Source organism: Staurois parvus, unplaced genomic scaffold (assembly GCF_062004578.1).
Source record: "Staurois parvus isolate SC_StPar_1 unplaced genomic scaffold, SC_StPar_1.0 ptg000157l, whole genome shotgun sequence".
Classification (NCBI taxonomy): domain Eukaryota; kingdom Metazoa; phylum Chordata; class Amphibia; order Anura; family Ranidae; genus Staurois; species Staurois parvus.
The window spans coordinates 7,979,783-8,001,767 of record NW_028317953.1 but is presented as its reverse complement, the minus strand read 5'-3'; the positions used below and the strand labels follow the sequence as shown (position 1 = coordinate 8,001,767).

The window sequence follows — 21,985 nt, the reverse complement described above, 5'->3', positions numbered from 1 at the left end:
AGTATAGGCGTATTTTTAATGTTTTACACAGCTATACCTGCAACAGGGGTCAGCCTGAAGTGATCTAGTAGGGCTTAATTTTCTGACTAAAGTTCCACTTTTTGTTTTTGGTTCATAATAAAAAGCTGTGGCTGGTAAGACAGTCTTTAAAGCGGAGTTCCACCCAAAAGGGAAAGTTCTGCTTTAATGCTTTGTCCAGCGCTCCCCGTTGAGGATTGGCACCTTTGGGGAGCAGGTACCCGAATTTGAAAGGTACCTACTCCCACTTCCGCTGTGATCGCCTAGGCTATTGGAAGCAGAAGTTGTCCTACCTTCCTCCCCCCTGTAGTCTTCTGGGACACGTGACAGGTCCCAAAAGACTACGAGACCATTCACAAAGTGCAGTGCTTCTTGAGCATGCGCAGTGGGCGCCTGGGTTTGAAGCTGCAACTGTCACAGCCGGGTGCCCACACTAAAGATGCCGGCGCCAGGGAGAGAAGGCAGTCGGTGCAACCATCGGTGGTGAGGACACCGCTGGACCGAGGGACAGGTAAATGGCTGTATTTTAAAAGTCGGCAGCTACAGTTTTTGTAGCTGCTGACTTTTTTTTTTTTCAGCTGGAACTCCACTTTAAGCAAGCCGTAGATGATGCAATTTTCTTTCCTGCAACTTGATGATCTATATTTTCTAGCATGTTTTATTAGAGGAGTGAAGCTGGCAACTAAGAACTGATGAGCACTAACAAGTGCAGAATAGCTGTATTCAATTTAGATAACTGGTTATATGTTTAGGCTGTATTTATCCATTAGTCAATGGTTCTGGGTATACAGAAGGTCACTGGAATATAATAGAATGTTTGCAAATCTCTACCTGCTATCCTAAACTGAGGAATAAATTCCTTGTGTTTGCTGCATGTGAAGTGATGGCATGTAAAGGAAGGCAATGCGGTACTTAACCCTATACTTACATGTAGAGTTCTATTTATTTGTATGGAAATGATTTGACTAACAAAACAATCTTTCCTTATGCTGCCATAAGCACGCACTATTGACTGTGACACTTTGTAGTATTGGTCCTAATCCTGCATCCTGAACATCACATTTCCCCCCTTTTGGGCATCTGACATGTTCTGTAAATCGCCTGATTTATTAACATTTGTGTGCATACCAAGGAGATGCAATGATGTTTGTATTTCCCACTATGAATATGTTTACATGCAAATTACCATGTACACCTTTGTTTTAAAGTGCAATAACAAATTAAATCTGAGTTCCAGTCATCTGTAAAATATTAGCAGAGGGTCCAGGTAATAGCCCAATCCAGTACATAAACTTACATTTACTTTACTTTAGTTTTAATTAAATAAATAATTAATAGTTCATGTATTGCGTAATCACCACATATGCTTCAGCTGTCATTACATCAAATCTAGTGTACCCCAAGATATTTAAATTGGAACCTCACTCTCTCAATCAAAATGGACTATTTTTAATCCTTAAGTACATAGGAATGCATATCATATTTACTTGTTTAAACATTTTTTTTTACATTTCTTTAGTTACTTTCTGGTTTCTTGCCTAGGCAAATGATGTCATACATCCCTGGAGTCTTCTGGAGGGGAGTGGGGGGTTCTCAGCTAGGCACACCCTCCTGTTTGTATGCCTGAACTAAGGTCAGATGGATTCCAGGAAGTGAATGTTGCATGACTCATCTTCCTTTTCTAAAGATGGCCATGGATAGAAATGCTAGGGGGTGATTTCTAAGTGATTTGGGGGGGTTGCTTTGAATATTAAAATTAATTAAATGCCTCCTGCCCTGCCATATAAGGAAATGACGTGCAGGCAGCAGCTCTCTCGTTCTCGGTGGATGTCACATGACGTACTCCCACTCTTACTATGCATGCGTGCCCTCGGGGGCACGCGGCGTGGCAATCAGTGGTGCTCTGTGTCCCTGGGACACAACGGATCACTGATCAGAGTAAAGAGCCAAGGACGTCGCTGTGATCAGTTATGTCCAAACGCTGACAGCACGTGAGGAGAGGAGAGCCAGTAATCGGCATTCCTCAGAGGGGACATCTACACTGATCATCAGGGCACTGATGGCCATGTACAGGAATGAATGGGGCCATGTATCATGAGATTTTGAATGCAAACCTCCTTCCATCAGCAAGGGCATTGAAGATGAAACGTGGCTGGGTCTTCCAACATGACAATGATCCAAACATACCGCCTGGGCAACGAAGGAGTGGCTTCGTAAGAAGCATTTCAAGGTCCTGGAGTGGCCTAGCCAGTCTCCAGATCTCAACCCCATAGAAAACCTTTGGAGGGAGTTGAAAGTCCATGTTGCCCAGCGACAGCCCCAAAACATCACTGCTCTAGAGGAGATCTGTATGGAGGAATGGGCCAACATACCAGCAACAGTGTGTGCCAACCTTGTGAAGACTTACAGGAAATGTTTGACCTCTGTCATTGCCAACAAAGGATATATAGCAAAGTATTGAGATGAACTTTTGGTATTGACCAAATACTTATTTTCCACCATAATTTGCAAATAAATTCTTTCCAAATCAGCCAATGTGACTGTCTGGATTTTTTTTCTCATTTTGTCTCATAGTTGAGGTCTACCTATGATGCCAATTACAGGCCTCTCTCGTCTTTTTAAGTGGGAGAACTTGCACAATTGGTGGCTGACTAAATACTTTTTTGCCCCACTGTATGCTGGGTTATTGAAGCAAGAGTGTCAGAGTGACAGTCAGGCAATCAGCAGGCTGTAATGGAATCTTTTTCTTCCAGAAAGGTTTTAAAATCTGGACACGAAGTGTAGTTAAAAAGCAGTAGTTATGTGCATGCTGAATATAATTGTAATCAAAACAGTAAGAGGCTTGCTACTTTATGCTACATTTAGCACTAGGCCAGCACCGCAGAGCATTGCAACAACTGCTGGAGCTATTCAGACCTTTAATCAAGTATGTAGTCATTATAACAGTACGACAGATTGAACAAGGAATTGACTTGTTTTTGTTCCAGGTAAAGGATTTGTGCAATTCAGAAAATCACTGCAGTCTGGAGTGTGAACATGCTGTGGAGAAATGGGGACGTGCAAGCGCAGTAATTTGTGGTGATGTGTGCCTGCATTGTGTGTATGGATGACGTACTATAAAACCATAAATACACATCCGACGTCTTTTCTGTATTACTAATATGAAGCAAAATCCAAATCAAATCTGAGTACCTACACCTGACATGCAGCAACTTAGAAATAAGATATTTTCTTTTGACATCTGTTATTTCTAGATCTGTTATGTGATTTAATAAAATGTCCAGTTGGGCAATGTCATTTTAATCATGCTTTTTGATGTCCAGACAAAATATGGTCGCCGGAAATTTCAAGCTCAGAGCAGCTTTCCATTACAGAGCATAGCATTTGGAGACAAACCTTCACATTTTATACTGTTGATTTCTCAGCAAGGGCAGTGTAGGTTCACAGAAGTAGTGTAGAACAGTGTCGTATTTTCAGTTTCCTGGTACCACTGCACACTCTGGTTCCCTACCCTACAGGATACAGTAGTCAAGTAGGGATTGGCAGATAAAACCATTGATCTCAACCACTGACCAGGAACCAGGAATATTATATACAGTTGTGGCCAAAATTATTCAACCCCCACTGAAATTGAGTGTTTTGGCCAGTTTGACATTGCTTTTGATCATTCAGTCATCTTGCTTACATTTACATTAAAGAGGCACTTGTAGGTCAGACAAATATAACATAACAGTTATAATGAAATAACCACAAATGTCTTTTCTGTGCTCACAGCATTATCAGTTTTATTCAACCCCCAAGTGACATTCAATCTTAGTACTTAGTACAGCATCCTTTTACAGTTATAACAGCTTTTAAACGTGAAGCATAGCTTGACACAAGTGTCTTGCAGCGATCTACGGGTATCTTCGCCCATTCTTCATGGGCAAAGGCCTCCAGTTCAGTCACATTCTTAGGCTTGCGCACTGCAACTGCTTTCTTTAAGTCCCACCAGAGGTTCTCAATCGGATTTAAGTCTGGTGACTGCGATGGCCACTCCAAAATGTTCCAGCCTTTCCTCTGCAACCATGCTCTAGTGGACTTGGAGGTATGCTTGGGATCATTGTCCTGTTGAAAGGTCCAACGTCTCCCAAGCCTCAGGTGTGTGACGGACTGCATCACGTTTCCATCCAATATCTCCTGGTACTGAAGAGAATTCATGGTACCTTGCACACGCTGAAGCTTCCCTGTACCTGCAGAAGCAAAACAGCCCCAAAGCATGATTGACCCTCCACCATGCTTCACAGTAGGCAAGGTGTTCTTTTCATCATAGGCCTTGTTCTTCCTCCTCCAAACATAGCGTTGATCCATGGGCCCAAACAGTTCTAATTTTGTTTCATCAGTCCACAGAACACTATCCCACAACTTTTGTGGTTTGTCCACATGGCTTTTGGCATACTGCAGTCGACTCTTCTTATTCTTTGGAGACAGCAAGGGGGTACGCCTGGGAGTTCTGGCACGGAGGCCTTCATTACGCAGTGTGCGTCTTATTGTCTGGGCTGAAACTTCTGTACCCACATCTGACAAATCTTTTCTCAGTTCCTCAGCAGTCACACGGGGACTTCTCTCCACTCTACGCTTCAGGTAGCGCACAGCAGTCGAAGTCAGCATCTTCTTTCTGCCACGACCAGGTAGCGTTTCAACAGTGCCCTTTGCCTTGAATTTGCGAATGATGCTTCCTAAGGTGTCTCTTGGTATGTTTAACATCTTTGCAATCTTCTTATAGCCATTGCCCTTCCTGTGAAGAGAAATCACCTCTTCTCTTGTCTTCCTGGACCATTCTCTTGCCTTCACCATGTTTGTAACCACACCAGTAAATGTCTAGAAGGAGCTGAGTATCACAGTCATTTTAAAGCTGCCTAATTGGTGCTTATTATGCTTGATTGCTGCTCGGTGACATCCACAGGTGTTTTCAATACCTGATGGAAAGCACCTGTATGAACCTCTGTTCTTCAGAGTGGTAGTCTTTAAGGGGTTGAATAATTGTGGCAATGAAGAAACCACATAAGAACCATTTACTACTGTATTACATAAACAATTGATGTCATTTTAGTTGCATTTGGGTAGTTACAACGTCCTTGTAGGATTTGATTCTGAATACAATTCCAAATGTACACTATAGTCCCTAAACCCCTTTACAGCATTGGGGGTTGAATAATTTTGGCCACAACTGTATATATAACAATATGTGCTCTTACAAGGAGCACATAGTATGCGTTATTTAATTATTTTTATGTTTGCAACAGTCAATGCAAAGCACCTGCATTTGCACTGACGTATGTTCCAAAATCACACTGTTTGCTTTTCGAGCATATGTCCGTGTGCATGCAGGTGCTTTATACAACCCCTGGCACACAACCGTGTACAGCAGCTTTTCTTGACCTTTTTGACACAGAGGAACCCTTGAAATAACTTTCCGGTCTCAGGGAGCCCCTGCTAAAAATGACAATATCTACAGCTCATGATACATTAGTGTAATGGACAGTGGGAAGAAGGCTCTTTACTAGGGATGCACCGAAATTTTGGTGGCCGAAAACACCCCTTTTGGCCTTCGGCCAAAATGAAAAAAAAACCCACTGATACAGGTGCTGAAAAAACCCCGCCCCTTGCTGGCGCCTGCCATCGCCCCTCGCCGCCGCTGCCACCGCCATCGGCCGCCGCTCGGTAGTTCTCAGCCTTACCTGAGAAACCATCGATCCCGGCGCTGGGCATAGAGATGGGTGAAGGAAAGATGGCCACCGCTCATCGCTATGCCCTTGGAGGACTGGAGCGATGTCACTTCCCATTCCAGCCATTTTTTTGTTTTCAAAGCACTGGATCAATGCTTTTTTTTATCCAATGCTTTACATTGTAGAGGAGAGATGTGGGGTCTTATTGACCCCATATCTCTCCATAAAGAGGACCTGTCACTAATTATTTCTATCACAAGGGATGCACGCATTTCTTGTGATAAAAATAAATTGAGTACTGATGTGATACTTTTTTTGTTTGCACTAACATACAATGTTGAGGACAAGCTTTCGGGGTATGTCACCCTCTTCAAGGTCCAGGCAGTACTACTACAAAGTTTTAGCAGAATGTTAGGAGAAATGTTGAAAGGGGAAGGGAATAAAAAAAACCCAGAAAGAAACACACACAAAACGGATGTACACAGCAATGGTTAAAAGACTAGGATTAGACTGGAGATAAGACAGCAAAAGCAAAGACTGAGGGGGGGAAACAACACTCACAGAGGAGGCTTCTTTCTGTTTTTTTTTTCCTCCCCCTTTCAACATCTCTGTTGTATGTTAGTGCAAATAAAAAAAGTATCACCTCAGTACTCAATTGTTTCTGTAGCAAGTGCACTAATACGGCTACAATCACCTCAAGCAAATTGTGATAAGAATAAAAGTGATTACAATTTTTTTTAAAGGGATAGTGCAAAAAAACCCCAAAACATTAAATACATTTAGGTGCCCCTGTCCCCCCGTGCTCGCACGTAGTGGTGAACGCATACGTAGGCCATGCCCACATATGTAAACAGTGTTCAAATTGGAGTATATATTGTTTTTTTTAATCAAAGTGTATTTTTTTCTGAAAAATATACATTAATTTTTAAAAACGCATTTAAGTTTCGGTTTTTGGCCAAGTGCATTTTGAATTTTCGTTTTTGGCACCAGAATGTTTATTTCGGTGCACCACTACTGTCTTTACACTTGTGGTCATTAGGAAGAATACAGATTACCTCTTACAGATAGCTAAAAGAAAAATAAAGTATATCAGTGTGAACATACCTGGGAGGCAGAAATTGCTCAAGGAAACCTTAGCAACCTCTGGAGGAACCCTGGTTGAGAAACTCTGGTGTGCAACCATCCCTTCTAATGCATCTCGATAGGTGGCTCTATGCAGTGGTATCTGGTCCCGTGAATGTCATTATACGGCCATGTGCATGAAGCTTAAAAGATTTTTTTTGTTTTTATTTGTCTTGTTTTATTAGTATCTTAACATGTGTAGCAGTGCTTTGGAGACTAAAGTAGTGAGGGAAAGGGGGGCAAAAATGAGGACAATGGATAGAGAGTTAAAGATTAGGGAAGAGAATCAGAGAGAGAGCTCCCTTATATCATTTGGTTGTGCATCCTTACTCTGTTAGGGGCTGCCATAATAACCCCCAGCATTGATGTCAGTGGCCCCAATAATAAATCTCAGCATTGGTGTCATGTGGCTGCAGTAATAAACACCAGCATTGCTTTCAGGGGCCGAAATAATAGCCCCCAGCATTGGTGTCAGTGGCTCTAATAATAACCCCCCCTACATGCTGTCAGTGGCTACAATAATAACCATCAGCATTGGTGTCAGTGGCCGCCATAATAACCCCCAGTGTTGGTGTCAGTGGCTTCCGTAACACTCTCCAGCATTGGTGTCAGTGGCTGCCATAAAACTCCCCAGAATTGGTGTCAGTGGCCGCCATAATAACCCTCAGCATTGGGGTGAATGGAATCAATAATAACCTCCAACTGTGGTGTCAGTGGCTATAATAATAACCTCCTGCATTGGTATCAGTGGTTGTAATAATAATTCCCCTACTATGCTGTCAGTGGCTGTCAGTGGCTGCAATAATAACCCTCAGCATTGTTGTCAGTGGCCACCATAATAACCCCCAGTGTTGGTGTCAGTGTCTGCCATAAAACACCCCAGCATTGGTGTCAGTAGCTGCCATAAAACCCCCCAGAATTGGTGTCAGTGGCCACAACAATAACCCTCAGCATTGGGGTGAATGGAATCAAAAATAACTTAATTTTGTTCTTTCAGAGATTTGTTGATTTAATTCCGTTACTCATGATAGTGCTGCAAGTCACATGTGATACATTATGAGTGGTATGATAGCAGTTATCAGAAGAATTCTCAGTTTTAGGATGTATGTTCCCCATGAAAGTCCCAGCACTTTGTTATGCTTGTTTGGAACAAGAAATTAAATTATCTACGCTTAGTTTGGAATGACTGGCAAAGGAGCGTCCTCTGTACTAGGGGCTCTCTTTGGGATCTGCCAGCCAAACTATAGCTGGCTATACACTTAGAATCTATTTTGAAATTTAAAATTTTAAGAAAGTTCGTTTGAGTTTCAGACCATTAGTGGTGTCAAACAACGTTCACTTTCAACCATGGTGACAAGAAAATTTGAAGGAGCAGGATGAGGGCGTGACAGTGGGGGCGAGTGGGCAAAAAGAAAAAGTAAATTCCTAAATGTAGCATTTGGCTTTGATTTGTTATTCCGATTGACAATTGTAATTGTGAGCTGTAGAAGGACTCTGATGATTTGCAGTTCCTGGCAGGACTTCATAATTCCTAAGACTCTGCCTTCATAGAAGACTTCATAGTGATATTCCTTTTAAATACACTATATTGCCAAAAGAATTGGGGTCCTCCTCCAAATCATTGGATTCAGGTGTTTCAATCACCTCCATGGTCACATGTGTATAAAATTAAGCAGCTAGGCATGCAGACTGCTTCTACAAACATTTGTGAAAGAATGGGTCGCTCTCAGGAGCTCAGTGAAGTCAAGCATGGTACCGTGATAGGTTGCCACTTGTGCAATAAGTCCATCCATGAAAATTCCTTGCTGCTAAATATTCCACGATCAACTGTTAGTGGTATTATAACAAAGTGGAAGCAACTGGGAACAACAGTAACTTAGCCACAAAGTGGTAGGCCACATAAAATGACAGAGTGGGGTCAGCACATGCTAATGCGCACGGTGCGCAGAAGTCATCAACTATCTGCAGAGTCAATAGCTGAAGACCTCTAAACTTTGTGTAGCCTTCAGCTTAGCACAACAACTGTGCGTAGAGAGCTTCATGGAATGGGTTTCCATGGCCGAGCAGCTGCATCCAAGCCTTACATCACCAAATGCAATGCAAAGCTTCCTATGCAGTAGTGTAAAGCATGCTGCCACTGGACTCTAGAGCAGTGTCTGGCAATCCGATGGACGTGTCTGGGTTTGGCAGTTGTTAGGAGAACGGTACTTGCCTGGCTGCATTGTGCCAAGTGTAAAGTTTGGTGGAGGGGGGATTATGGTGTGGGGTTGGCCCCTTAGTTCAAGTGAAGGAATCTCTTTAAGGCATCAGCATACCAAGACATTTTGGACAATTTTATGCTCCTTTTGTGGGAAAAATTTGGGGATGGCCCCTTCCTGTTCCAACATGACTGCACACCAGTGCAAAAAGCAAGGTTCATAGAGACATGGTTGAGCGAGTTTGGGGTGGATAAACTTGAGTGGCCCTGCACAGAGTCCTGACTTCAACCTGACAGAACACCTTTGGGATGAATTAGACTGAGACTGAGAGCCAGTCCTTCTCGACTGACATCAGTACCTGACCTCACAAATGCGCTTCTGGAAGAATGGTCAAACATACCCATAGATACACTCGTAAATCTTGTGGACAGCCTTCCCAGAAGAGTTGAAGCTGTTATAGCTGCAAAAGGTGGGCCAACTCAATATTGAACCCTACGGACTAAGGCCATAGACTGGGATGCCATTAAAGTTCATGTGCGTGTAAAAGCAGGCGTCCCAATACTTTTGGCAATATAGTGCATGTCAGAGAATTCCTCACCCCCCATTCCTCCCTCTGCCTAGTTTTACTATAATAGTTTACTAAAGGGGACGTATCCCTTAACACATACTGCAAAATAGAAATGGAATATATTTCCATGCATATGGTGCACATACAGTATACACAAGCATCTATTTATATACAATAGATACATTTATATATTTTATAGCCTGTATGCACTCAAGAGAACACATTATAGATGCAATAGAGGGCCCATCTATAAAGGAAAGTTCATACTGCTATTATTATTATACAGGATTTATATAGCGCAGTTTAACAGTTTGCTCAGCGCTTTACATTATGGAGGGAGACAGTACAGTAACAATACAGTTCAATACAAGAGGGATTAGCGGGCCCTGCTCCTTGGAGCTTACAATCTAGGAGGGAGGGGATAGTGGTACAAGAGGTAATTAGCTGTGGGGGATGGAGTGGTTGGAAGAGTAGAGGATTCCAGTATTAGCTGGGGGCGGGGTAGGCTTCCCTGAAGTGATAGGTTTTCAGAGTGCGCCTAAAGGTGAACAGAGTAGGCGATAGCCTGATAGCTTGGGGTAGGGAGTTCCATAGGATGGGTGAAGCCCTTGAGAAATCCTGGAGACGAGCATGGGAGGATGAGACAAGGGAACTAGAGAGGTCTTGCGAGGAGCGGAGAGTATGGTTTGGGTGGTATTTAGAGACAAGGTCGGTGATGTAATTAGGGGCAGAGTTTGGAACGGCTTTATACGTCAGTGTTAGTGTTTTGAATTTTATCCGTTGGGCAATTGGAAGCCAGTGGAGGGATTGGCAGAGAGGGGTGGCAGACATAGAGCGGTTAGTAAGATGAATGAGTCTGGCAGCAGCATTCAGGATGGACTGTAGTGGGGATAGCCTGCGGTGAGGTAGGCCAGTGAGGAGGGAGTTACAGTAGTCAAGGCGTGATATAATAAGGGAGTGAATGAGTTGCTTAGGGGTCGCTATCTGCTCTCTGCTATACACTGCAGCATTACTCCACACTGCAGCCTGCATTTTACGGCCCATTCATAAAATGCAGTCCATAGTGTGGAGCCTGAGGTGTGTCATGGAGTTCTTTGCTTAATGCAACTGAGAGAACTCTGTGCTTGGCAAAGAGCCCGGTTGTGTGTCTTTCACAGGTCACATGTCCCGGTTTTTTGTTTGTGTTTTCTTTTTGTTTTTTTATAGAGGACCTGTAGGTCTTACAAGGAGTGTATTTGTATGTATATAATGCAAAGTAACACACACACACTCTTGAATTAAAAAACATACCTATGCCCATTTATTTTGGGGTGCCATTCATACCCTGACTTTATTACAAAGCATTATTTTAAAGGTTGCTGTTCTGCTTTGTTTGTTACCCCGTATGAACTTTCACAGATGTACAATTTATTGACTGGTGTGGCATTTTTCAGTGGTTACAGTTCCGTATTTCCGTACTTCTCTACGCTGGCATATGAACTGAATTGCTATTAACATAGATATTCATATTGATTACAGATGTTTTTATTCATCCTGCACAATGGCAGGAAAATTGTAAAGTGCTATTATAATGGAAGTTTTAATGTCAAGGGAAATCATTAAACTACAAAATGTTCTTTTTTTCTGAATACTGAGCATTTTTTCCTTAATGTTGCCACAGGAATATCATTACTCTGTACTATATCAAGAAATAGGCAGAGGATTAGTAAATATAGACCATTCAGGGTAATCTGTGGGCTGTTGGCACTCGTCCTGTAGTGACTCATCCATTATTTCATTGCTCTACAGTCTGTTTGATAATAGCTTTAGTGAATAAATCAATGTACAAGAGGTTTCTAAAGCGTTTTACAGGCTGCACAAACCTTCCATGTGAATAAAATGCTCATGACCTTCACAGTTTAATTTTACAGAATACTCTGCAATTTATAGTGGTTATTCACATATTGAGGAAGATTGAAAAAGGCATTTATGACGCCGAGTATGTAGGCGGCTGCAAAGTATCAACGCCTGCCAAATTCTGCGGACATTGTTGTTTTTGCCTGACGCTGCCATGTGTACACCTCCATCCATACCTTGATTTAACAATTGTAAATGACATTGGTAGGCAGTCAGAAAGCAGTAAGCATGACCTAACCATCTATTTTCAACGCCTGTGTGAATGAGGCCCTGCACCCCAAAATTACCCAAACAGCTTCTCTGTCTATAGAATTGCGCCACTTTGCCAAAGAGATGCTTGTGACAGTTTTGTCGGATTTGCTACAGATTCATATATAACTTACTGCAACATACATGAATCTGTCACAAATTCTGCCGTTTGTCGCACTACCTTGAGACAGATAGCTAAAGAGCATCTACAAATCTCTTTATGAGTTCCAGGGATTGTATCATGGCTGGTTTAATGCAAGTATGGATGATTCTAATTCTGAAGTAGCAGGATTTGTATGTAATTACACTGTCATTATGGAAAATAAGCATACACAGTTCTTTAGTTCTGCATGCAGGAGAACATGGCATGTGTGTATTGCTGTGCTGGATATACTGTATTTTTCGCTCCATAAGACACACCTGACCATAAGACGCACCTAGGTTTTAGAGGAGCAAAACAAGAAAAAAAATATTCTGAAGCAAGACACAGTACAGGAGATGACCAGAGACTGCGGACATAGTACAGATGACCAGAGACTGTGGACATAGTACAGTAGATGACCAGAGACTGCGGACACAGTACAGGAGATGACCAGAGACTGCGGACATAGTACAGGAGATGACCAGAGACTGCAGACACAGTACAGGAGATGACCAGAGATTGCAGACATAGTACAGGAGATGACCAGAGACTGCAGACACAGTACAGGAGATGACCAGAGACTGCAGACACAGTACAGGAGATGACCAGAGACTGCAGGCATAGTACAAGAGATGACCAGAGACCGCGGACACAGTACAGGAGATGACCAGAGACTGCGGACACAGTACAGGAGATGACCACAGACTGCGGACACAGTACAGGAGATGACCAGAGACTGCGGACACAGTACAGGAGGTGGTCAGAGACTGCGGACATAGTACAGGAGATGGTCAGAGACTGCGGACACAGTACAGGAGATGACCAGAGACTGCGGACATAGTACAGGAGATGACCAGAGACTGCGGACACAGTACAGGAGATGACCAGAGATTGCAGGCATAGTACAGGAGATGACCAGAGATTGCAGGCATAGTACAGGAGATGACCAGAGACTGTGGACATATTACAGAGGATGAATAGAGTTCTTTCAGCAATGCACAGATGTACAGTTTGTAAAAAACCGCTCAGGGTTTGGTATAACAGTCCACAGGCAGTCTATGGAGGGAAGGCCATACCAGTGCTCAGCATCCTCTCTGAGGTCCGGGGGCGGGGCTCCCACTCACATCACAACTTCTACTACAGCAGCTCCCTCTCAAGTATACAGGCATGGGGCGGGGTCAGTTGAGCTTCCGGACCCGGCCCCGCCCGCTTCCTGCTGGCCGGTCTGGTATTCTAACACTGTGGCGGCAATGGGGGGGGGGGGGGGTCTCGTCAATATTTGCACCATAAGACACACAGACATTTCCCTCCATTTTTTTGGGGGAAAATATGTGCATCTTATGAAGCGAAAAATACGGTACTTTGCTATACTAGTGAATAGATGCGGGGGATTAAGAAAGTCGCACACCATTGCTGGTGTTTTACCAACTTAGCCACTACTGCTGCTTGCTGCCTATGTTATTTTTGGGATAGAGGTCATAAGGCAAGTCATAGACTGTGCAGTTTTCTTTCCTTTCACCACGGTCACATAATCTCTCCCACAGCACTATTGTGTTTTGTCAAAAGGAAGCCTTCCCTACTAGCAGAACACAATGATTACTGCTAGCGGCTATGGCCATCAGCAGTGATTGCCTGCAAAAAATCCAACAGGCTGGTTGTACTGAAGTTGATTGATGGATCGACTTCAGTACAACCAGCCTGCCCATAGATGGATCAAATTTCAGCCGGTCCCTGCTAAACTGGCTGAGATTCGATCCATCTATGGCCGCCTTAAGCTATATATTTTTTCCCACTAAAGATGGAAACATAATATATATGAATATAAATACATTTGAAAAAAATAAATAAATATATATATATATATACACACTATATTGCCAAAAGTATTGGGACTCCTGCCTTTACAGGCACATGAACTTTAATGGCTAAGTCTGGCCTAGACTTAGTCCGTAGGGTTCAATATTGAGTTGGCCCACCCTTTGCAGCTATAACAGCTTCTACTTCTAGAAAGGCTGTCCCTGAGGTTTAGGAGTGTATCTATGGGAATGTTTGACCATTCTTCCAGAAGCACATTTGTGAGGTCAGTCACTGACGTGGGAACAGAAGGTGTAGCTTGCAGTCTCCGCTCTAATTCATCCATAAGGTGTTCTTTTGAGTTGAAGTCAGGACTCTGTTCAGGCCAGTCAAGTTCCTCCACCCCAAACTCGCTCATCCATGTCTTTATGGACCTTGCTTTGTGCACTGGTGCGCAGTCATGTTAGAACAGGAAGGGGCCATCCCCAAACTGTTCCCACAAAGTTGGGAGCGTGAAATTGTCTAAAATGTCTTGGTATGCTGACGTCTTAAGAGTTCCCTTCACTGGTAACTAAGGTACCAAGTTCAACCCCTGAAAAACAACCCCACACCATAATCCCCCCTCCACCAAACTACACTTGGCACTATACTCTTAATAGTTGGTAACATGAGAATTATGCTGACTGTTATTTACATCAATTATTTAGGTAAATGAGAAAAATATCATTTGCATAATAATTTGGAACAGGGTGTATATATATATATATATATATATATATATATATTGTATATAGACAGCACTGCACATTGCATAGTGTCAATGTTTGATGTCACCCAGGCTTCTCATTTGCAGGTAAGGGGCTCCAGCATGTCTGTTCTAATTAGAGAAAACTGGTTTTGCTGTTTTCTCTGGGACCGGTAACTCCTGCCCAGAGGCTTTGAGACTTAAGGGGAAAGTAAATCTTCTAGCACTGGATCTATATTTAACTGAAAACCACCATCATGACAATGCAGATGTGATGAGCTCTTTTAGGCAAGGTGTTGTCTATGGTTCAGGGCTCTTTTCTGGGAGACAAGCTGAGTGTCTCCAAGTGTCTATTCTGGCCTTAAGGAGCAGAGATCTGACCAGAGTGTTACCTGAGTGAAGTATTAAAAGATAGTGTGTAATTAGGCATGAGCCTATGCAGCCCCAAACCGTGCTGGCCATACACGGTCAGATAATCGTTAAAAAAAATGATCAGGTTTCTAAAGATCTGTCGAATGTGCACAAAATAATGCCATCATTGTATCAATATTTGTTCCCCATCTATTGACATATTATTGTTTGATAACAACATAAATGGTACATTTGTCGATCAATTACACTTAGGGATGTTACATATTAACATGCGCATGCACCGTAGATTTTTCAGCAATAAAAATTAGCCTACTAATATTTTGAAAAATGAACGATCAAGCATATCGAACACTTCCGATTGATTTTCTAACCGTGTATGGCCTCAAGGCTGAGCAAGATAATGTGGTAAATCTGTGTGGAGACAGGCTCAGGGACTACACAGTCTGGATAGACAGAAGGCTGAAAAATGTCTTCACTGGCTGGGCTGAAGTTAAATTTATGGGAATATATATATATATACTGTATACATATATATATACACACAGTATATTGTCAAAAGTATTGGGACAGCCCTCCATATCATTGGATTCAGGGGGTTCAGTCACCTCCATGGCCACAGCTGTCTGAAATCAAGCACCTAGGCATGCAGACTGCTTCTACAAACATTTGTGAAAGAATGGGTCGCTCTCAGGAGCTCAGTGAAGTCAAGCATGGTACCATGATAGGTTGCCAACTGTGCAATAAGTCCATCCGTGAAATTTCCTTGCTGCTAAATATTCCACGGTCAACTGTTAGTTGTATTATAACAAAGTGGAAGCAACTGGGAACAACAGCAACTCAGCCATGAAGTGGTAGGCCACGTAAAATGGCAGAGCGGGGTCAGCGCATGCTGAAGCGCACAGTGCGCAGAAGTCGCCAACTGTCTGCAGAGTCAATAGCTAAAGACCTCCAAACTTCATGTGGCCTTCAGAGTAGCACAACAACAGTGAGTAGAGAGCTTCATGGAATGGGTTTCCATGGTGTTCTCTATAATGATGAATCACGCTTCTCTGTCTGGCTATCCGATGGACGTGTCTGGGTTTGGCAGTTGCCAGGAGATCGGTACTTGCCTGACTGTATAGTGCCAAGTGTAGTTTGGTGGAGGGGGGATTATGGTGTGGGGTTGTTTTTCAGGGGTTGACTTGGTACCTTAGTTACCAGTGAAGGGAACTCTTAAGACGTCAGCATACCAAGACATTTTAGACAATTTCACGCTCCCAACTTTGTGGGAACAGTTTGGGGATGGCCCATTCCTGTTCCAACATGACTGCGCTCCAGTGCACAAAGCAAGGTCCATAAAGACATGGATGAGTGAGTTTGGGGTGGGGGAACTTGACTGGCCTGCACACAGTCCTAACCTCAACTCCTTAGGGATGAATTAGAGCGGAGACTGCGAGCCAGGCCTTCTTGTCCATCATTAGTGCCTGACCTCACAAATGCGCTTCTGGAAGAATGGTCAAACATTCCCATAGAAACACTCCTAAATCTTGTGGACAGCCTTCCCAGAAGAGTTGAAGCTGTTATAGCTGCAAAAAGGTTGGGCCAACCCAGTATTGAACCCTACAGATTAACACTGGGATGCCATTCATGTGCCTGTAAAGGCAGGCATCCCAATACTTTTGTAAATATAGTGTGTGTGTATGTGTAATATATATATATATATATATATATATATACACACTGCTCAAACAAAATGAAAGGAACACTTTGAAAACACATCAGATCTAAATGGGGAAATTATCATGTTGGATATCTATACTGATATGGACTGGGTACTGTGATGGAAATGAAAATTATCAACCTACAGAGGAATGAATTCAAAGACATCCTTAAAATCAAAGTTAAAAATGATGCATCAGGCTAGTCCATTTTGCTGAAATTTCATTGCAGCAACTTAAAATGGTACTCAGTAGTTTGTATGACCCCCACGTGCTTGTATGCATGCCTGACAATGTCGGGGCATGCTCCTAATGAGATGGATTGTGTCCTGGGGTATTTCCTCCCAGATCCAGACCAGGGCATCACTGAGCTCCTCCTGAACAGTTTGAGGTTTAACCTGGCAGCGTCGGATGGACTGAGACATGATATCCCAGAGGTGTTCTATTGGATTTAGGTCAGGCAAGCATGGGGGCCATTCAATGGTATCAATTCCTTCATCCTCCAGGAACTGCCTGCATTCTCTCGTCACATGATGCCAGCATTGTCATGCACCAGGAGGAACCCAGGACCCACTGCGCCAGTGTAGGGTCTGGTTCTGGCAATGACACATATTGATGTGCCATCCTGGAGGAGTTGGACTGCCTGTGCAGCCTAGGTAGGGTCCAGGTATTGCCTCATGCTACCAGTAGTGACACTGACCCTAGCCAAATGCAAAACTAGGGAAAACAGAAAAGATGAGTAGGGAAAAAAATGTCAGTGGCTTCCACCTGTAAAACCATTCTTGTTTTGGGGGGTCATCTCATTGTTACCCATCTAGAGCACCTGTTGTTAATTTCATTAACACCAAAGCAGCTGAAACTGATTAACAACCATTTCTGCTACTTAACTGACCAGATCTATATCCCAGGAGTTTACTTGATTTGATGCCATACTCTTTTTTTTTTTTTTTTGAGCAGCGTATATACGCAATATATACAGTGTGTGTGTGTACTGTATATATACAGCGGGTAAAATAAGTATTGAGCATGTCATCATTTTTCTCATTTACAAATATTCTAAAGGTGCTGCTGACATGAAATTTTCACCACATGTCAGTAACAACCCATGTAAAACATGTATACAAAGAAACCAAAACAAATAATATGTTCAGAAATTAAGTTCTGTGTAATAAAATAGAATGACACAGGGAAAAAAGTATTGAACATGTGAACTGAAATTTATTTAACACTTCATACAAAATCCTTTCTTGGTAATGACAGCCTTTAGACGCTACTGTATGAAGAAACTAGTCGCATACATAGTCGTAAACATGTAGGCAGTGTGTAGTTTAGCCTTCCTTCAGGGGTGGTGGTGCTGTGCCCACAAAATGTATATAGGTCTTCATCTCATGTTTTTTTATAACCATTCCCAGCAATATATATATATATATGTCTTCATATGTCTCATAGATGTTCAGTATATATTAACACCAGCAATGTGTTTGTGTTTTGTAGGAATCACAGCCCATTGATGAGCTTTGGCGCTAGCTTTGTAAGCTTTCTGGTAAGTGCTGAGAATTAGATCTGTCCGGTTATGTATGTACACTATATGGTTAATAGACTTTACGTATCTATGTTTGACATTCTTCCTCTATCTTGTTCGGTCCACCCACCTATACATGGTATATTTGCCTGTCTGTAAATAATTTCTTATCTTGTAAATTTCCTCTTCAGCATTGATTTATATTCTGAAATATTTGGTTTAAAAAATTAATAACTTTGTCATAGACATTACAGATCTGAAGAATACTCTTGCTGAAATAGATACCTATTCCTGTTCCTAGTGTTCTGTGGGTGCTCCTTGTGTAAGCAGTCCATCTTGGAGTGTTCTGAAGAGTAGGGTACCCATCCCAGTCCAGCACTCTGTACAAATTAGAGGACTATTTCCCTGAAATATTTTAGGGGACCTCTGGTTATCTGTTAGCACAGCAAAAACAAAATCTATTGTGATTTTCAATGGCGTGACTGACTTCAAATTAAAATCATCATGTGCTTCCAAGAGCCGAAAGTGACGCAGTGTCAATCAATAATCTCATTGGCGTCTGAAGTTACCTGTCACCTATAAATGATTAAAATATGAGAATCTGTAGGCCGTAGACATACACATCAATATGTCTTTGTGCAGCAGTGGCATCGGGAAAGATGTGTCTTTTTTTTTAACTGTGTGCCGTTGACCTTCTTAAGTGCCGGTTCACATATATGTGGATTGGATGTGGTTTGAACCATGTGAAATACATTGCTTCCTGTAGTGCCTGTTCACATATGTCCGGTGCACTGGCAGTGCGGATTAAAAAGAATCATGTCTGATTTCTGAGCAATGCGGTCCGATTCAGGTGTGGATTACAGGCTATTGACTTCTATGGGAACCGTTTCTAAACTGCACATGTCATCATTTGTGAACAGGATAAAATCCTGATCTAAACCTGACCTGAACCTCTGAACATTTACTGTGTCTATTAGCTGTGAAACCTGAGCTTCAATCCGCACCGCACATGTGTGCATCCACAGTCAGTCTATAATCGTATGTGGAAACATCACATTTCACCTATTTCACATTTGTAGCTATTACGTTTTGCTGGGATTTCATCTCACTAATGCCGTCTCATGTTAAAGCATTGTACAGTACTTATTTGCTGACTTCCCCAAGCTCCTCTCTGCCCATTGATAGTTGCTGTGTCATGTATATTCATAATCAGACAGGAAATGTGCACTCCATTGAACCTAGGAGAAACATGTAAATCAGCAGTTTGTTTAACAATAAACATGGTTCAGTTTATGAACTGCAAAAACATTTTGCCTTCATTCATAAGAGCAGCATACTTTTAAAAGGAAAACTATGGAATAATTAAAAAAACAGGACATTATTTTTAGATTAAAATTAGATTAGAATGAGATACTGAAATTGTTTAAACTGGGCCTAAAGTATAGTATAATCCGCTCCCCAACATACTGTCCGCCCTGCCACTTGCAGTGCAAGGGTTAACTGCTCATTTATGTCTAGAGGATTGGAGAAAGGAGATATACTTATCTAATCCTCCGATCCTCCCAACAAAAGACCACTCCCTGCAGCTTCTGCCCCTCTATGGTCTAACAATCTTGTGTGGTGCACTCTTCCTGACATCATCAAGCCCATGGACCTGCTCCAGACATGAGGACGTCAGGAACATTCCACTGCTGGATTGTGGGGGAGCACCACTAAATCAGAGGATCAGGCAAGTATAAACTTTCTGGTTTCCCCTAGACACAACAAGCAGTTAACCTGTGTAGTTCAGGCACTGCCCCACTGCATGGAAACACTTTTTTTTGGTGTTCGGCTTTAAAGTGTTATTAAACCCACAACAGTAAAATCAGTCTGTATATGCAGTAAAGCATGCTTGTTATACTCACTGTGGAACCTAAGGGGTTAATCCTCTGCATTGTGTAAAAAGGTTGTTTGATCCTCCTCTGCACCTCCCCTTTTTCAAGTGACCACCTCTTATCTCCAGACTGAACCTTAGGCATGCACAGTTTGATGTATATTGCCAGAGAGGGTTTTTTTTTCTTGGGAGAGTGCATGTGATCAGCACAGGGCCAATCAGCACTGTCCAGACAGAGGTCAGGGGATTTCCATCCTCCTAGAGCAGAAAGAAAACTTTTCCTACAAGCTTTAGCTAGTGCTGGGCTGGACACTGATAGAAGTCACAAGACTGCTCTAACTGCCGATCAGCACAGGGCCAATCAGCGCTAACCAGACAGAGGGTCAGAGGTCCTGCAGCCTCATAGGACAAGCAGAGCAGAATGAAAACTCCTCCTACAAGCTTTAACCAGTGCTGTGCTGGACAGTGATAGAAGTTAGAAGACTGCTCTAACTGCTGATGTGAAAAGGTATTTAGCAGTTTATATTTACTAAAATAATTACATTTCTATGTTCTGTGTACTGTGGGAGACCAGATATAGTGAATGCAGGGTCATGGGTTTAGTAACACTTTAAAGTGTACCTTTGTCATTACAAGCTTAGTATTGACACTCTGGGGTGGTAAAGCAGATATTTGTAGGTGCCTACACATATATTTAGTTATTGTAGAGTGACCCCAGACAGGTATTTATTTGGTGCCTATAATTTACGCAGAGCTTTGACATATATATTGCACATTTACATTGGCCCCTGTACTCAAGGAGTTTACAATCTAAGGTTCCTATCTCACATGCATACATACTCATACTAGGCCCAATTTAGACAAAAGCCAATTAACCTACCAGCATGTCTTTGGATTGTGGGAGGAAACTAGAGTACCCAGAGGAAACCCACACAAGCACAGGGAGAACATACAAACACTCCATGCAGATATGAGGAACCTAGCACTGCAAGACAATAGTGCTAGCCACTAAGCAACTGTGCTGCCCATCAGGTCAAAAATCCAGGGCACTCTGCTATGCAGATTCTGACAATGAAATGAGTAGTTTGTCTGACCTTGCAAAGCTCCAAATACTTAGTTTAGGTTGATATGCTAAAGCAAGCATCTGGGATGTTCTAGAAGCAAAGACATATACAGACACTGGAAAAGCCTGTGTTAACATCCGAGAGGTGGTTTCAGTTTGTGCTGAATACATATTTTAAAATCATTGTTTTAATAGGACCCCAAAACACTCCTTGATGATGTATTGTCATCAAACCGAAGTGGTCAAATGACCTCTACTGGAGGGGAGGATCAGTCACTTAGTACGCTACATCTTCTCTCCAGCAGTGATCACATAACCAAATTAATTTTAAGGCAGCAGGTTATAAAGTAGGGTGGGGAGGAAGGGAGTTATGATTACACTTTAGGTCTGCTTTGATCAACTATTATTTACTTACTTTTTCATTCTAATAACAGAGAGACTAACTTGTAGAACTGTCCAACGCCTTTAAAGTGTTTATGTATGTGCCCTCCCTACCTTTAAAAGCATTGATAACATGCATTTTGTCATAGCACATGAGCTTCTTCTCCATACATAGGAACATAACAAAGTTAAAAAAAGACTTATGACCATGTAGGCCATGAAGTCAAAAAGCATTTGATCAACCTGCTGATGAAACTTGTACACACAGGGTTAATGTGACCCTACTCAAGACCATTTATAATGGGTTGTAGGCTTTTTAGATATAAATGCTGGTCAGAGAAGTTTAACTGCCGAACACCAGTCTTGCTTATGAATTCTGTCAGACGACTATTTTCATTTCATGTCTATTCTGTCCAGGTTTGTGTGAAGACTGGATGTCTGTGAGTTATTTTTTTGTGTGAGTCCTAGATATGTCTGCTCAGGGCTCAGCTTTTATCAGTTATGGCTGTCAAATGTACATAACAGTGGAGAAGTCTAAATTGTCTTTGACGTATGCATAATGTGTAGACACAGCACACTTCTGATGACTTCCAATGAATATGTTGCAAGTCTGGAAATGCAGACATGGCAGTGAGCT

The 21,985-nt window shown here is 42.3% G+C and overlaps 1 protein-coding gene across 1 annotated transcript in view; it reads left to right on the top strand.

The window, feature by feature from the left end:
- TTC39C (tetratricopeptide repeat domain 39C) overlaps window positions 1-21,985 on the top strand; it is a 149,993-nt gene that overhangs the window by 56,886 nt on the left and 71,122 nt on the right. The window contains exon 2 of the mRNA XM_089675733.1: window positions 18,004-18,052. Within this exon, the coding sequence (XP_089531859.1) occupies window positions 18,004-18,052 (49 nt within the window). The remainder of the gene's footprint in view (window positions 1-18,003; window positions 18,053-21,985) is intronic.